This window comes from Microtus oregoni, unplaced genomic scaffold, assembly GCF_018167655.1.
Source record: "Microtus oregoni isolate MIOR12 unplaced genomic scaffold, Mior012 000048F_ref0000485, whole genome shotgun sequence".
Classification (NCBI taxonomy): Eukaryota; Metazoa; Chordata; class Mammalia; order Rodentia; family Cricetidae; genus Microtus; species Microtus oregoni.
The window spans coordinates 2,238,344-2,252,219 of NW_024543222.1; the positions used below are offsets into that span (position 1 = coordinate 2,238,344).

At 54.2% G+C, this 13,876-nt stretch overlaps 1 protein-coding gene across 1 annotated transcript; it reads right to left on the reverse strand.

The window, feature by feature from the left end:
- Positions 1-4,075: 4,075 nt before the first annotated feature.
- Tmc8 (transmembrane channel like 8) lies at positions 4,076-13,698 on the reverse strand. Its single transcript, XM_041636019.1, has 15 exons — positions 13,363-13,698; positions 13,114-13,262; positions 12,734-12,883; positions 12,458-12,540; positions 11,833-12,026; positions 11,436-11,583; positions 10,330-10,500; positions 9,808-9,947; positions 6,660-6,783; positions 6,278-6,375; positions 5,910-6,093; positions 5,655-5,785; positions 5,414-5,572; positions 4,806-4,884; positions 4,076-4,512 (listed from the first exon to the last, which is right to left on the reverse strand). Exons 1-15 carry the CDS (start codon positions 13,521-13,523, stop codon positions 4,252-4,254), a joined length of 2,232 nt encoding a protein of 743 aa, XP_041491953.1. The 5' UTR covers positions 13,524-13,698; the 3' UTR covers positions 4,076-4,251.
- Positions 13,699-13,876: the final 178 nt, after the last annotated feature.

Below are 13,876 nucleotides of genomic sequence, written 5' to 3' on the forward strand. Positions count from 1 at the left end.
CTCAGGCTTCCTCAACTGCCCTCTCCACCCTAAGGCCCCTGGATGCTCTTTGGGAGGCTGCCTGCAGCTTGGAGATAATTTGAAGGTTGTGGCTATCCAGGAGGCCCCCAGATACCCTGCAGGGCTGGCTCCAGAGGTGTCTGTGTCCTCCCTGGTACCTGTGGGGGAGGGAGTGAGGCTGTGTCTACTGAGTTCCAGATGGTATTCAAACAAAGGCCTTTCTTTATCAAGGAACTTTTATTTTATTTTATTACTTTTTTTGTTTTTGTTTTTCGAGACAAGGGTTTTTCTGTGTAGCCTTGGATATCCTGGAACTCATTCTGTAGAACAGGTTGGCCTCGAACTTACCAAGATCCACCTGCCTCAGCCTCCCAAGTGATTAAAGGTGTGTGCCACCACTGCCTGCCCTATCCAGGAACTTTGTAAAAAAAAAATTATGATTTATTTTTCTTCTGTGTACACTGCTGTTTTGCCTGCACGTACATCTTTGTGAGAGTGTTGGATCCCCTGGAACTGGAGCTATAAAAAGCTGTGAGCTGCCATGTGGTTGCTGGGAATCGAACCTGGGTTCTTTGGAAGAGTAGCCAGTGCTTCCAACTACTGAGCTCTCTAGCCTCACCAATAAGGGGTTTTCTTTATCAAGGAGCCTTGGGGTGGTCACCTGCTAGGAGACAGGGAGGAGAGGTGCTTTGGTCCACGTCTATTGATTTGTATCTGACCCCACTGACAGGGTACCTGGTACAGGTGCTGTGCTCTGTATTGGCTGAATGAGTTCCCAGCGACCCAGAGTGGATGAGGTTCTCCCTCACCTGAGAGTATGGGGCTGTGTGCCTAAGGCTGTCCTTAAAGGAATCCAGAGAAAGGCAAAGTCTCCCCTTAAGGACCCAAACTCAGGCTAACCTGAACAAAAGAGAGTAGGCCATGCTACCAATCCTAAGGCCACAGCAGGGCCAGACCCACTGGGTCTGAGAGACACAGGGCACCAAGGAAGCAGATGATATGAGCACTAGAACATGCTACCCCACGAGAGGCTGCTCATATCTGCCCACCCATGCTGTGGGCTCCTCGCCCCAGTCCAGGCCCGGGCCTGCGGACCAGTCTGTGGCTTTCTGGGCATGCTCAGTAACTTCTGAGCAAACACCCACTTTGGCGGTTTCATTACAGTTGAGGTCCCCCGCTGCCAGGTCACCTCCTGTGTCAGTAGATGCTCTACAGAGCCTGGCTGGCAACCGCACTCAAGTCCCGCTCTGCCCCCTGGGAAGGCACCCTGGATCTAGGAGGGCCCCTCCAGCCTGGTCCCCTCTGTGGAGGCCTGGTTTTATCAGGAAGCTGTCTGAGCAGAGGGAAAAGCCATGGGAAGAGCCAGCAAAGGTATCAGGTCACCTGGACACCCACCCACTGTGCTCCTCACAGTGAGGTCCTTCCTGCCAACCGCCTTGAGTCAGTTCTCCACCGAGTACCCACAGCCTGGCATCTCCCCCAGGGCTGGAGCCTGCATCCCATGCCCACCTCTTCAAGTTTTTCCAGTGGGAGCTGAGGAGGGTGAGAACATTTTGACTTAGTTTCCAACAAAACCCCTTTTATTTAAAAATTAGTTTTTTAAAAAATACTTATTTACATTTTATGAGTATGCATGTACGCCTGAGTGCATGTATGTCTACCACGCGTGTGCAGGAGCCTGTGGCAGTCAGAAGGTGTCGGAGCCCCTGGTGCTGGAGCACAGGTGGTTGTGAGCCAACAATGGGTGCTGGGAATCGAACACAGGTCTTCTGCAAGAGCAGCAAGTGCTCTTGACGGCTGGGCCACCTCTCCAGTCCCTATCTCTTTACATTTGAGGCAGGGTCTCCCGACCATGGTCCTTGGCTAGCAGTGCAGACACATTTCAGTGCCCCTGGTACCCATCACCCAAGCCCTGGCACACACCGGAAAGGTGCCACCTGGGTCTCCTGCACCATGACCGTCTTCTCAGCGTCCCAACTGCCCCAAGCCTGGACCATGTAGTCCCCACTGCATGCCTTCCTCAGCTCCCTGCACCTGCCCATCTCCTGCTCACATACTCTCTTTCCCCAAAGCCGTACCTGGGAGGACATCAACAAGACTTCCCTCCGAGGTGCCATTGCCAGAGGGCCCCTGGTTAGCTTTCTGGTTGCCAGCAGGTCTCAAGCTCCCTTCCTACCCCCCACACTGTGTCTTTTGGGGCACAACTTCACAATGTTTTGTTTAGTTTTATGTCAATGTTATTTTTAGGTGGTTTTTTATTGTTTATTTGTCTGTTTGAGGCAGGGTCTTACTTTGTAAGCTGTCCTGGAACTTACTAAGTAGACCAGGCTGAACTTGAACCTACAAAGACTCCTATCTGCCTCCAGAGTGCTGGGATTAAAGGTATATACCACCATGCCTGGCTTTTTTTTTTTTTTTGTATATTTGACACAACTTCTACTCTATTTCCTGGCTGATCTGTAACTCATTATGTAGACCAGGCTAGTCTCAAACTTAAGGCTATCCTTCTGTCTCTGCCTCTTGAGCACTTGGCATGGGCTACCATGCTGGACCAGTTTTGTCTTTGAGACAGGATCTTGCTCTGTAGTCTAGGCTAACCTCAACCTCATAATCTCCTGCCTCAGCTTTCAAGTGTTGGAGTTGTGTGAACCTTGAGCCTGGCTGCAAAAACAACAAATACCCAGGTGGTGGTGCACACCTTAAATCCCAGCACTCAGGAGGCAGAGGCAGGGGGATCTTTGGGTTTGAGGCCAGCCTGGTCTACAGAGTGAGTTCTAGGACAGTCAGAGTTACATAGAGAAATCCTGTCTCAAAAACAAAAAATAAAAACCAAACAAAATGAAAACACACACACACACACAAAAAAAACCCCACAAATAAACAAAGAACTACAAAGATGAGAAGTGAACTAGAAGGACCCACTGTGGCTGGCCTTACAGCTCATGGTTTAGAGAGGCAGGGACAAGAGTCTGTTTCCCACCGACTTTGCTACAGCTGCCGTTTAAAAAGCTGTTAATGAAGATGTCACTTTTTACCTGGACAGCTTGTGAATTCCCTCCCACTGATCACCAGAGCCTGCCTGTGCCCCTCCTGGTCTTGTTGCCCTAGAAACAGTACCCTAAACCCTGTCCTGCCCTGTCTTTGTGTCCCGGGAACGGAGGCAGCATCTTCCAAGAACACCTCCTACAGTGCATTCTCTGCACGTCTCGGAGTGTAGGCCGGTACACACCACCTAGACCCTGGCACTTAGAAGCACTTAATTGGTTTTGGGAGGGGGAGGTCATGTGATGGCCAGGCAAGCAAGGCAAGGTCAGCCACAGGAGGATCTGAACTGCCAAGTCTTCAGTGGTCACCTGAGAAGACTCCAGTCTCCAGGGCAGAAGTCCAGGCAGGAGCTACAGGCTCCTCAGCTGGGTGAATGGCCCATGCCTGTCACCCTAGTGCTTGGGAAGCAGAGGCAGGAGGATCAGGAGTTCCGGGCTGCACGCTGGCCCTGCCTTTGCAGCACCCTTGAACATACCACCTTCCAGGGCCACCTGCACAGCACTCTGCACAGGTCTCAAAGTGCAAGCCTGCACCTGCCCGGAGCACCTGGAGGGGAGGAACCGTCACCCCTCAGAGGCTCAGTCAGTTCACAGGAAGGCCTAGAGAGAGAACAATGTTTGGCAGGGGTGTGGTTGTGAACCCTGAGCTGCTTGCTTTCCCCAAGGGACCCAGATGTCACTCAACTTCAGCAAGTTACTCTCAGGATCAGGCCTGACCCAGACCTCATTCTGGTTTAGTGTGTCTTGGAGGCCACGTAACTGGCTCAAGCTCCGGCCTGGCCACTTGCTGAGCACAGGTGGGTGGTACAATGTGGGGTGCATGGAAAAGCCCTCAGTGCCCGGAAGCCTGTTCCAGACCAGGGCTTGCAGCGTCATGGAGAGAGGTATACAAACACTTCTGAGAACCCCTTCCTAAGAAATTTGAATGCTTCTAAAAAAAAAGTACATAAAATTTTATCCATGAGTTGATATATATACCATTATGTACACTATAAAACACTCAATAAAACATCTGAAGGGATTAGACAAAATAAAACAGAGGTAGACATTCTCATCTTCTTCCTGCTGACCTGAGGATGAAGCCTGGGGCCAGCAGCTGTAGGCAGTGGCTCCTGAGACTAGGGATCCTCGGTAACGGATGGGAGTGGAGGCGCTGGAGGAAGCTGTGGCAGAACCGGGGGTGGGGTGGGTTGTGGGGCGATCGGCGCTACATCTCTGTGCGGCTAGGGAAGTGAAATCTGGCGACAGGAACCGAGGCACTGGGGGCTCCGGAGCTCGAGGAGCTCAGCCTGGTGGAGGGTCCCAGCCGGGGTGTCCTGGGGCCGGGTGAACCTGGGCACGGGAATCCGGGGCAGAAGGACCGCGGACGCGAAGCTAGAGAGCGAGGGCGAGGGGACTCGGGCTCCGGGCTCAGCTCGGGCAGCAGCCGTGACAAGTCGTCCACCAAGTGCCACTTCTCCTGGACCTGCTGCAGGTAAAAATTAAGGGACCAGCTGTTAGCTCGAAGCAAACCGCAGCCAGAAGCCACGCCCACAACGCAGTCTGAGGAGGTTCTCAAGGTAGTCAGAGGCCACCCCGAAGTCCGGCCCCTAATTTAGGACCAGGCAGCACCACGGCCCCGCCTCCAACAGGCCCAGTCCCTCCTCAGACCACGCCCACAACCTAAGGCTCCGCTTCGACCCAAGGCCACGCCTCCACCGAAGTAGGCTGCCAGTCAAGCTCCACACTCCCCAAAGATTTGTCAGAAGCACAGTCACTTACCCACACCAGCTGCTTCCGCAGCCCTTGGATGGCTCTGGCGTTCGCCCGGGACTGGGAAACGCACACGGTCAGGACGAGGCTTGAAGCAGATAGAAGTGCAGGTCAGTCACCTTCCAGGCCACAGTCGTCGCTGCCTGACTTCCTTCCCCGTCCCCCAGTCTCTATCTTTGAGACAGGGTCTTGCCATGAAGCCCAGGCTGTCCTGGAGCTCACTCTGTAAGCAGGGTGGCCTCAAATTCACAGCCATCCTCCTGCCTCAGCCTCCCGAGTGCTGGGATCGCCGATGTGCACCACCACACCGGATTTACCCTTTCAGTCCCAAAGCTCTGTGCACGCTGTGTTATCTGAAGACTCCCCTTCTTCCCACAGCCCCTCCCTCGCTCTAAGAGCGCCAGCATGGTGAGGCTGCTTCGCCAGGGGCCATGCAGTCCTCATGGCGTCCTAGGAGCCCAGAAGGCCTACAGTATGCCCTCAGGTCACCTGTCTTGGAGCCAGTTTCCCTGGTTCCTGCACCCCAGGACACTGTCTGGAGATGCCCAGGTGTACACCACCCCTGGGGAAGGAAAGCTAACTGGATTTTCCCCTTGGTCCCTGCTGTCTGGAGTCACCTGAGCAGAATGAGGAGAGGGAAGCTGAAGGCGTGGGAGCTGAGGTACCGGAGGGCACGCTGGCCAGGAAGTGGGAGCTGGAGGGTCACCAGTTCTGGCACCACCTGCCAGGGGGCTGAATAGTTGGTGAACAGGCCACAGTCCCAGGAGGAGTGGGTGCTGGAGAGATGGGAACGGACAGGTTTGTGAGGGTCTGGGGTAGGAGTTGCTGGACCAGCTTCCCAGCCGCCAGCCCCATCACCTGCTGATCACGTAGGCCAGAGGGACTGCAGCCAAGAGCAAGCCCAGGAGCAACACCAGTTGGAAGAAGAAGGTGGAACTGGAGGCTCGGAACAGCCTTGGGGACGCCCTGGAGTTCCTCAGGAGAGTGTACTGGAGGTGGGCGAGATAACAGGACTTACCAGGGTGTTTTGTGGACCATGGAGTCTGAGGTCCCGGGAAGGGAAGGCAGAATCAGATTGCAGCAGCCCCTCGGGTGCCTGTCCCAAGCTCCCACCTTCTTGATGTAGAAGGTGAGAAAGAGGAAGACACTGTTGAGGAGCGGCAGCAGGGGGCAGTAGAAGAGGCCCATCCAGGTGACAGTCTGCGCAGCCACGATGTCCAGCACATTCTTGGGCACCAGGAACTCCTCCCGGTCCAGCCAAGTCCAGAACCAGCCTGAGAAGCGCTCCACTAACAGCCTGGGGTGGGGAATGCAGGATGGGGTAGGATCTGGGTCCACTCCCGGGGCGGGAAGGGAATGCTAGCCATGCGGGTCTTCCCTATGGGCCATCGCACCCTGCATCCTTACTCATGGGGACAGACCTGGCTCACGCTTGGCAGTGGCCTCTAGCTGTCCCCTGCGGTGCCCCCCATGTAGCTCACCTCCGAGGCAGGCTGATCAGGAAGGCGAAGGCCACGGTGAGCAGGAAGTTGAAGATGATTAATTTATATAACTCTTCACCCACGGAGTTCTCCCAGCACTGAGGTGCAGAGGAAAGAGACCCATCACTGTTCCCACGTTCCTCCGAACTCTCTTCCCGCAACCATCGCTTGTCAGGGTTGGGATGGGTTGGTGGCTGGGGTGAACTCCCAAAGCCAGGAGAGCTATGCACCTCTGGGGTGTGGTGCAGGGCGCCCCCTGGGGGCACGCCATACTCCGCCTCCAGCTACTCACAAAAGCGAGATCCGGGCAAGAACAAGGACTGAAAGGGACCGGACTCCCGAGTTTGAGGTGGGGCTTTGTGGGGGAAGAATGGGTGGCCACCTGGTATTCGCAGGCGTTGTAGCCGTAGGTCTCGCAGCTGGTCTTGTTTCTGCCTATGCACAGCACAGTCTGACCCAGCGAGAAGGAGAACATCCCCAGGCTGGCCAGCTTCAGTACCACGCACCTGAGGGCGGGCGGGGGATGCATCAGAGGTGGGTGGGGGTCATAGAGTTGCCTGGTATCTGAAACCTGGCGACTCAACCCCGCCTCCTTCCAGCCTGCTTCATCTCCCGCGGGTGTTTTTCAAAATGAGTTCCTCAAGCCTGACTCTACATGGTTCACGGGGAATGGATCCTGCCTCCTAAGTCAGTGTGGGAAATACTGTCCCAGTCAGTTCTTCCTGCTGCCAGATTTATGGTTTATTTATGGTCCTGCAGAAGAAAGTCTACGCCTTCCTGGGTCCTCTGAGCCTCAGTTCAGGAGACACCTTCCTCTTCCTTATTGTTTACTTTGTAGCCCTGGTTGACCAGGAACTCACTATGTAGTCCAGGGTAGCCTCAAAGTTGCAGAGGTCTGTCTGCCTGTGAGCGCTAGTATTAAAGACATGCACCACCATACCTGGCCTCTCTCTCTCCGTCTCTGTGTTGAGTACACTCACATGCATGTGGAGCCCCGAGCTTGACGTTAGGTGTCTCCCTCTGTTGCTCTCTACTTACATTTTAAACATTTTATTTTTTGTCTGTTTATTTCTTTGAGACAGGGTCTCCCTATGTGGCCCCGGCTGGCCTGGGACTTGTGCTGTGAACCCAGTTGGCCTCAAACTCAAAGAGACCTGCCTGTCTCTGACTCCAGAGTGCTCTTTTTATTTTTAAAACTGTGTGTTCAGTGATGGCCAGAGGCATTGGAACTCCTCGGAGTCAGGGTTACAGGCTGTTGTGAGCACCATGTGGGTACTGGGAATGAGACTGGAGACTTCTGGGAGACTTGGACCTGGTCTCCAGCCTCCACTTTATTTGTGGCAGGGTCTTTCGCTGAACCTGAAGCTTAGTGTTTCAAGTCAGACTGGCCAGGGCGCAGCTACCCATCTCACCCACCGCAACACTGGGCGTGGGATGTGGGGTGTGACGAGCACGTGCCACCACACCCAGCTTTTACATGGGTGCTGGAGCTGAGCTCTGGCCCCTCTTTCATGCCAAGCACACGCTCCATGGCTATGCTATCTCCCAGTCCCACTGCTCAGCGTCTTAGGCTTCAGTAACAAATGCCATGTGTAGCTTCTTCATATGTCAGGGCCACACCGGTCTGATGGCCTGAAGCCATCACACACCTGCAACTTGGACAATTACAATGTATGTGTGGATAGAACAGCTGGGAACAGAGGGTCTCCAGTTCAACAGGGGCTGAGGGACAAGGGTGGCTGGGTGCTTATTTCTTAATCTTTTACCCTTTGGAATACCTTTGTTTTTCTTTCTTCCTTTCTTTCTTTTTTTGTTTTTTTGAGACAGGGTTTTTCTGTAACTTTGGAACCTGTCCTGGAACTAGCTCTTGTAGACCAGGCTGGCCTCAAACTCACGAGATCTGCCTGCCTCTGCCTCCCGAGTGCTGGGATTAAAGGCTATTTTTCTTTCTTAAACAGCAACAACAACAACAAGGTAAGTCTGGTATAGTGGTGGCACAGATCTTTAATTCCAGCACTTGGGAGGTAGAGGCAGGTGGATCTCTGTGAGTTCGAGGCCAGCCTGGTCTACATAGTGAGACCCTGTCTCAAAAAACAACAGACAAAAATCTCAAGGTAAGTTTTCTCTCTCTCTCTCTCTCTCTCTCTCTTTCTTTCTTTTTTTGTTCTTTGAGACATGGTTTCTCTGTGTATCTCTGCCTGTCCTGGAACTTTCTCTGTAGACCAGGCTGGCCTTCTGCTTTCCAAGGCTGGATTGTGTACTCCAGGTTTGCTGGCCCAAAAGTTTCCAGCTGATTCTCCTGTCTCTCTCCCATCTCAACAAAGGAGTGCTGTGGTTACAGATGTGTGCCACCACATCTGGCTTTGTACATGTGTTCCAGGGATCCAAGCCCAGATTGCCAGGCTGCATGGCATGTGCTTTTTCACACAGAGCCATCCTGCCAGCCCTTAAGATTTTGATGGTTATTTTTTTTTTTTTTTTTTGGTTTTTCGAGACAGGGTTTCTCTGTGGCTTTGGAGCCTGTCCTGGAACTAGCTCTGTAGACCAGGCTGGTCTCGAACTCACAGAGATCCGCCTGCCTCTGCCTCCCGAGTGCTGGGATTAAAGGCGTGCGCCACCACCGCCCGGCTTGGTTATTTATTTTTTTTTTTTTTGATGGTTTTGACAGCTTCTTGCTGCGTAGCCCAGGTTAGCTTTGAGCTTATGATCCCGCCTGCCTCTGCCCCTCAAGTGCTAGGGCTATGCCACGGTGCCTGGCACAGTTTGGAGTTGTTTTCCATGTATGTTTCAAATCAAATCAGAATTGACCACGAGGGAAGCAGAGGGGAAAAGAAGGCGAGACCCAGAGAGGTGAGAGGAGAGAGGAGAGAGGAGAGAGGAGAGAGGAGAGGAGAGAAGAGAGAGAGAGAGGAGAGAGAGAGGGGAGGAGAGAAGAGAGAGAGAGGAGAGAGAGAGAGAGGAGTGAGAGGGGAGAGGGTAGAGAGGAGAGAGAGAGGGGAGAGGGTAGAGAGAGGAGAGGGGAGAGGGGAGAGAGGAGAGACAGAGAGAGAGAGAGAGACAGAGAGAGAGAGAGAGAGAGAGAGAGGGGAGAGGGGAGAGGGGAGGAGAGAGGTGAGAGGAGAGAGGCACTAGTGAAGTGGGCAAGGCACACGGAGGTCCCGTGGGGAATGCTCAGAGCAGGGCTCGCAGTGGAATAGGGACACAGTGGCAGAGCTAGGAGGATGAGAGCAACCTTGGCCAGGACACCTCGGCAGTGAGTGACGGTCATCAAGGGAAGGAGCCCAGCCCTCCAGGTTCACAAGAGCTGTGTCTCAAATTGCCAGACTTTGCGTGTCTTCACAGCTGATCAAAGAGCATCCCCACCCCTCCGAAGGGCCCTCTGCTCCCTTCAGGGGAAGCCGCAGGTTTGGGACCTGAGACTGAATTTTCTAGAAGCACTGCCCACCCCACCCCTTTGGTGTAATGGTAAATAGGAGAGTCCCCCGGTTCAGGACTCCTACGAACCACAGGCTGCAGCCCCTGGTACTCACCAGATTAGGGTGAGGTTGACCTCAGTGCTGGGAGGGAAGTTCTCCAGCTGGATCAGGACCGTGAACAGTTGGGGACCCAGGAAGTTGACCAGGGCAATGACTCCAGGAGGCAGGTACTGCAGCACCAGGAAAAGGGACTCCTGTCGGGAGCAGGAGGGGTGGTCAGGGGTCTGCGGGCGCAGGGCCTTGGCCTGAGCCTCAGTTTTTTCGTCTGCAAAGTGGGATCACCTGTCTCCTCTCACGGTTCAAAACAGGAAAGCAAGAAAGCAAACCATAAAGAGAGGAAAATATGGGGTCTAGAGAGATGGCTCAGAGGTTAGGAGCACTGGCTGCTCTTCCTGAGTTCAATTCCCAGCACTCACACGGCAGCTCACAACTGTCTTTAACCCCAGTTCCAGGGGATCTAACACCCTCATACTTTTTCATACATACAGGCCAAATATCAATGCACATAAATAAGTTAATTGAAAAGGCATAATAAACAGATCTTTTTAAAAAAGGAAGGACTATACTGCCCCACACCTCCTTGTTGTCCTGTGAGTACTTGGTGGCCCAGAAGATGGCGCTGATGGCTCCAACCACTAGAAGTGCAATGAGGACATTGGTACGCAGGTGGGTGAGCAGGTGGCAGGCCTTCTGGGTGCGGGTCTGCTGTTGAGCCAGCTCCAGGCGGCGGCCCTCTTCCAGCTCCACCTGAGGGCAGAGGGGAGGGGCCCTGAAGCATTTCACACACACACACACACACACATCCCTACCTTTTGTAGCTGGGCTTTTTTACACTGTGTGTGTGTGTGTGTGTTTATGCCATGGTGCACACATGGAAGTCATAGCACAACCTGTAGGATCCAGAGAGAAACTGCAAGTCGGGGGGCTTCAGAACAGGGCCATCTACCTGAAAAGCCGTCCTGCCAACCCCTTGTCTTGTCTCACAATCTTGACTGGCCTGGCACTTATAAAAACTGTAGCTTAGATTAGTGACGAACTCATGGCAATCCTTCTGCCTCAGCTTCCTGAGTGCTAGGGTCACAGACATATACATCATATCTAGACATATTTACATATTTATCTGTTTTCTGTCAGGGTCTCACTATGTATCCTTGACTGACCTAGAGCTTCTCAAGTAATTCAGGCTGACCTTGAATTCACAGTGATCCCCCTGCCTCCACCTCCCAAGTGGAAGGATTACCACTAGGCCTGGCTCACACATTCTTACAGCATTTGCATGTTCTCCTACACAGCTGGTTCACACAGTCATCTGACCACGCCTGTTCACGCTTGCATGCCCCTCACCCGCCACTTTCATCACAACACACACAGACACGCACACACAGACACACGCACACATACATACACAGATACGCACACACAGACACACACAGACACGCGCACAGAGACACACGCATACATACATACACAGATACGCACACACAGACACACGCACACATACATACACAGATACGCACACACAGACACACACAGACAAGCGCACAGAGACAACGCACACACACATACACAGATACACGCACACACACAGACACACATACACAGAGACACACGCACACATACATACACAGATATGCACACACAGACATGCGCGCACACACACACACACTCTGCCTCCCACACACCTTCAGTTCATTGCTGATTTCATGTTTCTTGATGGTGGCAGCTTCCCACACCCGGATGCAGAAGTCCCAAGATGAGAAGACTTTGGCGCTGAGGGGTGCCCTGTATCCCTGGCCCAGGAGTGGCTGCTGTGGCAGTCCCTGTACCATCCTGGGGGACGGAAGAAGGATTGCTGTGGGAGTTCCTCCACTCGCCACCCTTGGCTGTGGCTTGGCTGGGATTCAGGCCTCAGAAAGCTGGTGCAGGGATCCCTGTAGCTCGGCACCCCCCTCGTAGTACGGGAGGAGGACTGGGGGCCAGGTGAGCCTTGTTGCACAGGGATCTATCTGTCTGCCAACTTTGCCCCAGGAAGGATGGCCAAGGATGGAGGCCTGTAGGAGACGTGGGGTCTTTGCTCACCGCTGCAGTGTCCCACAGAAGCAGAGGAGCAGGCAAGCCATTGGAGTGAGGAGGTAGGCCAGGCGGATGCTGTATGCTGAGTTGCGCTCTGGCTCTGCCCGGTAGGCACCATAGAAGAGATAGGTGTTGTTGAAGGCCTGGGGACACAGCGAGGGCGTGTGAACGCAGGTTGGGCCCTGTTCTGAGTGCTTGTCCTACAAGGAAGGACAAGATCTCCCTATGTAGCCCAGGCTGGCCTTGAGCATGTGATCCTCCTGCCTCAGCCTCCCAAGTGTTGTGTTTGCAGGTATTTACCACTGTGCCTGTATCCTTACTTTACAGGCACTAAAAGAAGCTAGGTGACTTGCTCAGGTCATACAGATTTGGGTCCAGGACTTCAGTGGCCTCCAGGAATTGGTGTGTGTGTGTGTGTGTGTGTTTATTTATCTCAGAGGTCTGGACACTTTTCCCATCTGTCTCTTGCTCCAAGCTGCGCTCCATGGCTCATGGGCCCGTCACTATGTCTCTATATCTGGGCTGGCCGTTCTGTGTAAGCCAAAATGTCTCTTGAGGATCAGTCCTTTCTGACTAGCGTCTCCCAGATGCCCTAGCGCACAGCCACACAGACAACAGAGACCCCACTTACCCTGCCAGTTAAAATATTCCAAAGTGGGTTGTGGAACTTCGGAATGCCGCTCTGGGACAGGTGGCTGCCGGAGCACTGGAGGCCTGCTGAGTAGGAAGAGGGGACCAACAGAACAGGGTCCCCCAGACACACGTGACACTCAACCTTCCAACTCCACTGCATCTGCCTAACACTGAGGCTGTATGTGCAGAAGGTAGTGTCAAGCAGAGTCCAAGGCTAGCCCACGCAGCATGCCCAGGCTGAGGTGCACAGGGTCAGGGCAATCCCAACACTCACTCAGTTTCAAGGCAGGGCCTGGCTCAGGGTGGTGGAGCCAGACCAGGGGCAGCAGGACGAAACTGGCGGTCATCAGCAGGGTCAGCAGGTTGAGCAGCAGCAGGAAGCGAAGGAAAGTGAAGTATGACTGGATCCCGGTCCCGAAGAGGCCTATGGGAGAAAAGTCAGGAGGGACAGGCCCCCACATGGAGACTCCCAGGGCTGTGTGAAGTTGGGACCAGCCCATGGCAATGCAATGTTGGGGTTTCTGTGCAGTATCTCCAATAACACTCTGTGAGCTGACACCCATCAAGGTGTGCACGGGAGGAATTTGAGGGGACGTACAAGGATGGAGGGGCTGACTAGGGAGGTGGGATGTGAGGGTCGGTATGGGATCCTACCCCCAATCTCGTAGAGTGCTCCCTCCCAAAGCCCGAAGCCATGAGCCAGCTTCTGCGCTGCCTCCCTGAGGTGCTGTCGGGCCACCTGCCCTCTGCGACACCACCGCTGCCGGCAGGAGGTCTTCACCCCCTCGGGCTCCCGCAGTTCCCTAGGGGAGCGAGGTGATGGGGGCGCCCTTGAGTCATCCCTCTGACAGGTACATCCTCGGGGGCTGCCCCCACCCCCATCGCCGCTCAGCCAGAATCTACCGGATGAAGCGCCTGTCGGCCATGGCGTAGGGCAGCATCCGTACCGGCGCCCGGGAGGCGCACAGCCGCTCCACTTCTTCCTCCCACAGCTCCTCAGTTGCCGCAAGGGATCCAGGCCGTCGGGGGGCCGGTCCTGACTGCACCGACCACTGGCGGAACATCTCAGCGGGCGCGCGGGACAAACAAGCACGATCCTTGCTCGCAGGAGGATCGAGGGGCTCCGGGTGGTGAGCTTCGCCTTGGCCCTGCCTTGGCTCAAGTGAAAAGAAGCCCACTCCACCTCCGACCAAGGCCTAGGTCTCCCAGCCTGTCAAATGAGGATGAGGGTCTCCAGGATGAGAGAGAGGAAAGAGAGAGAGAGAGAGAGAGAGAGAAGCCGCCGGCAAAAGCGAAGGCTGACTGTCACAAACCTTAAACCTTAAGCTTTGGAAAAACACAATCCCTACTCTTTTTCATGTGTAGATTGACAGATAGGAAGTCACCCCTGTCCTGAACCCCAACAGCTCTTAGAATC

Coding starts and splice junctions, on each gene's coding strand:
- Tmc8 (XM_041636019.1), bottom strand. CDS start 13,523: ATGTTCCGCCAGTGGTCGGTGCAGTCAGGACCGGCCCCCCGACGGCCT. Junction 13,263..13,362: donor GCCGACAGGCGCTTCATCCG/GTAGATTCTGGC, acceptor TCGCTCCCCTAG/GGAACTGCGGGAGCCCGAGG. Junction 5,786..5,909: donor TCACCTTCTACATCAAGAAG/GTGGGAGCTTGG, acceptor GCCCACCTCCAG/TACACTCTCCTGAGGAACTC.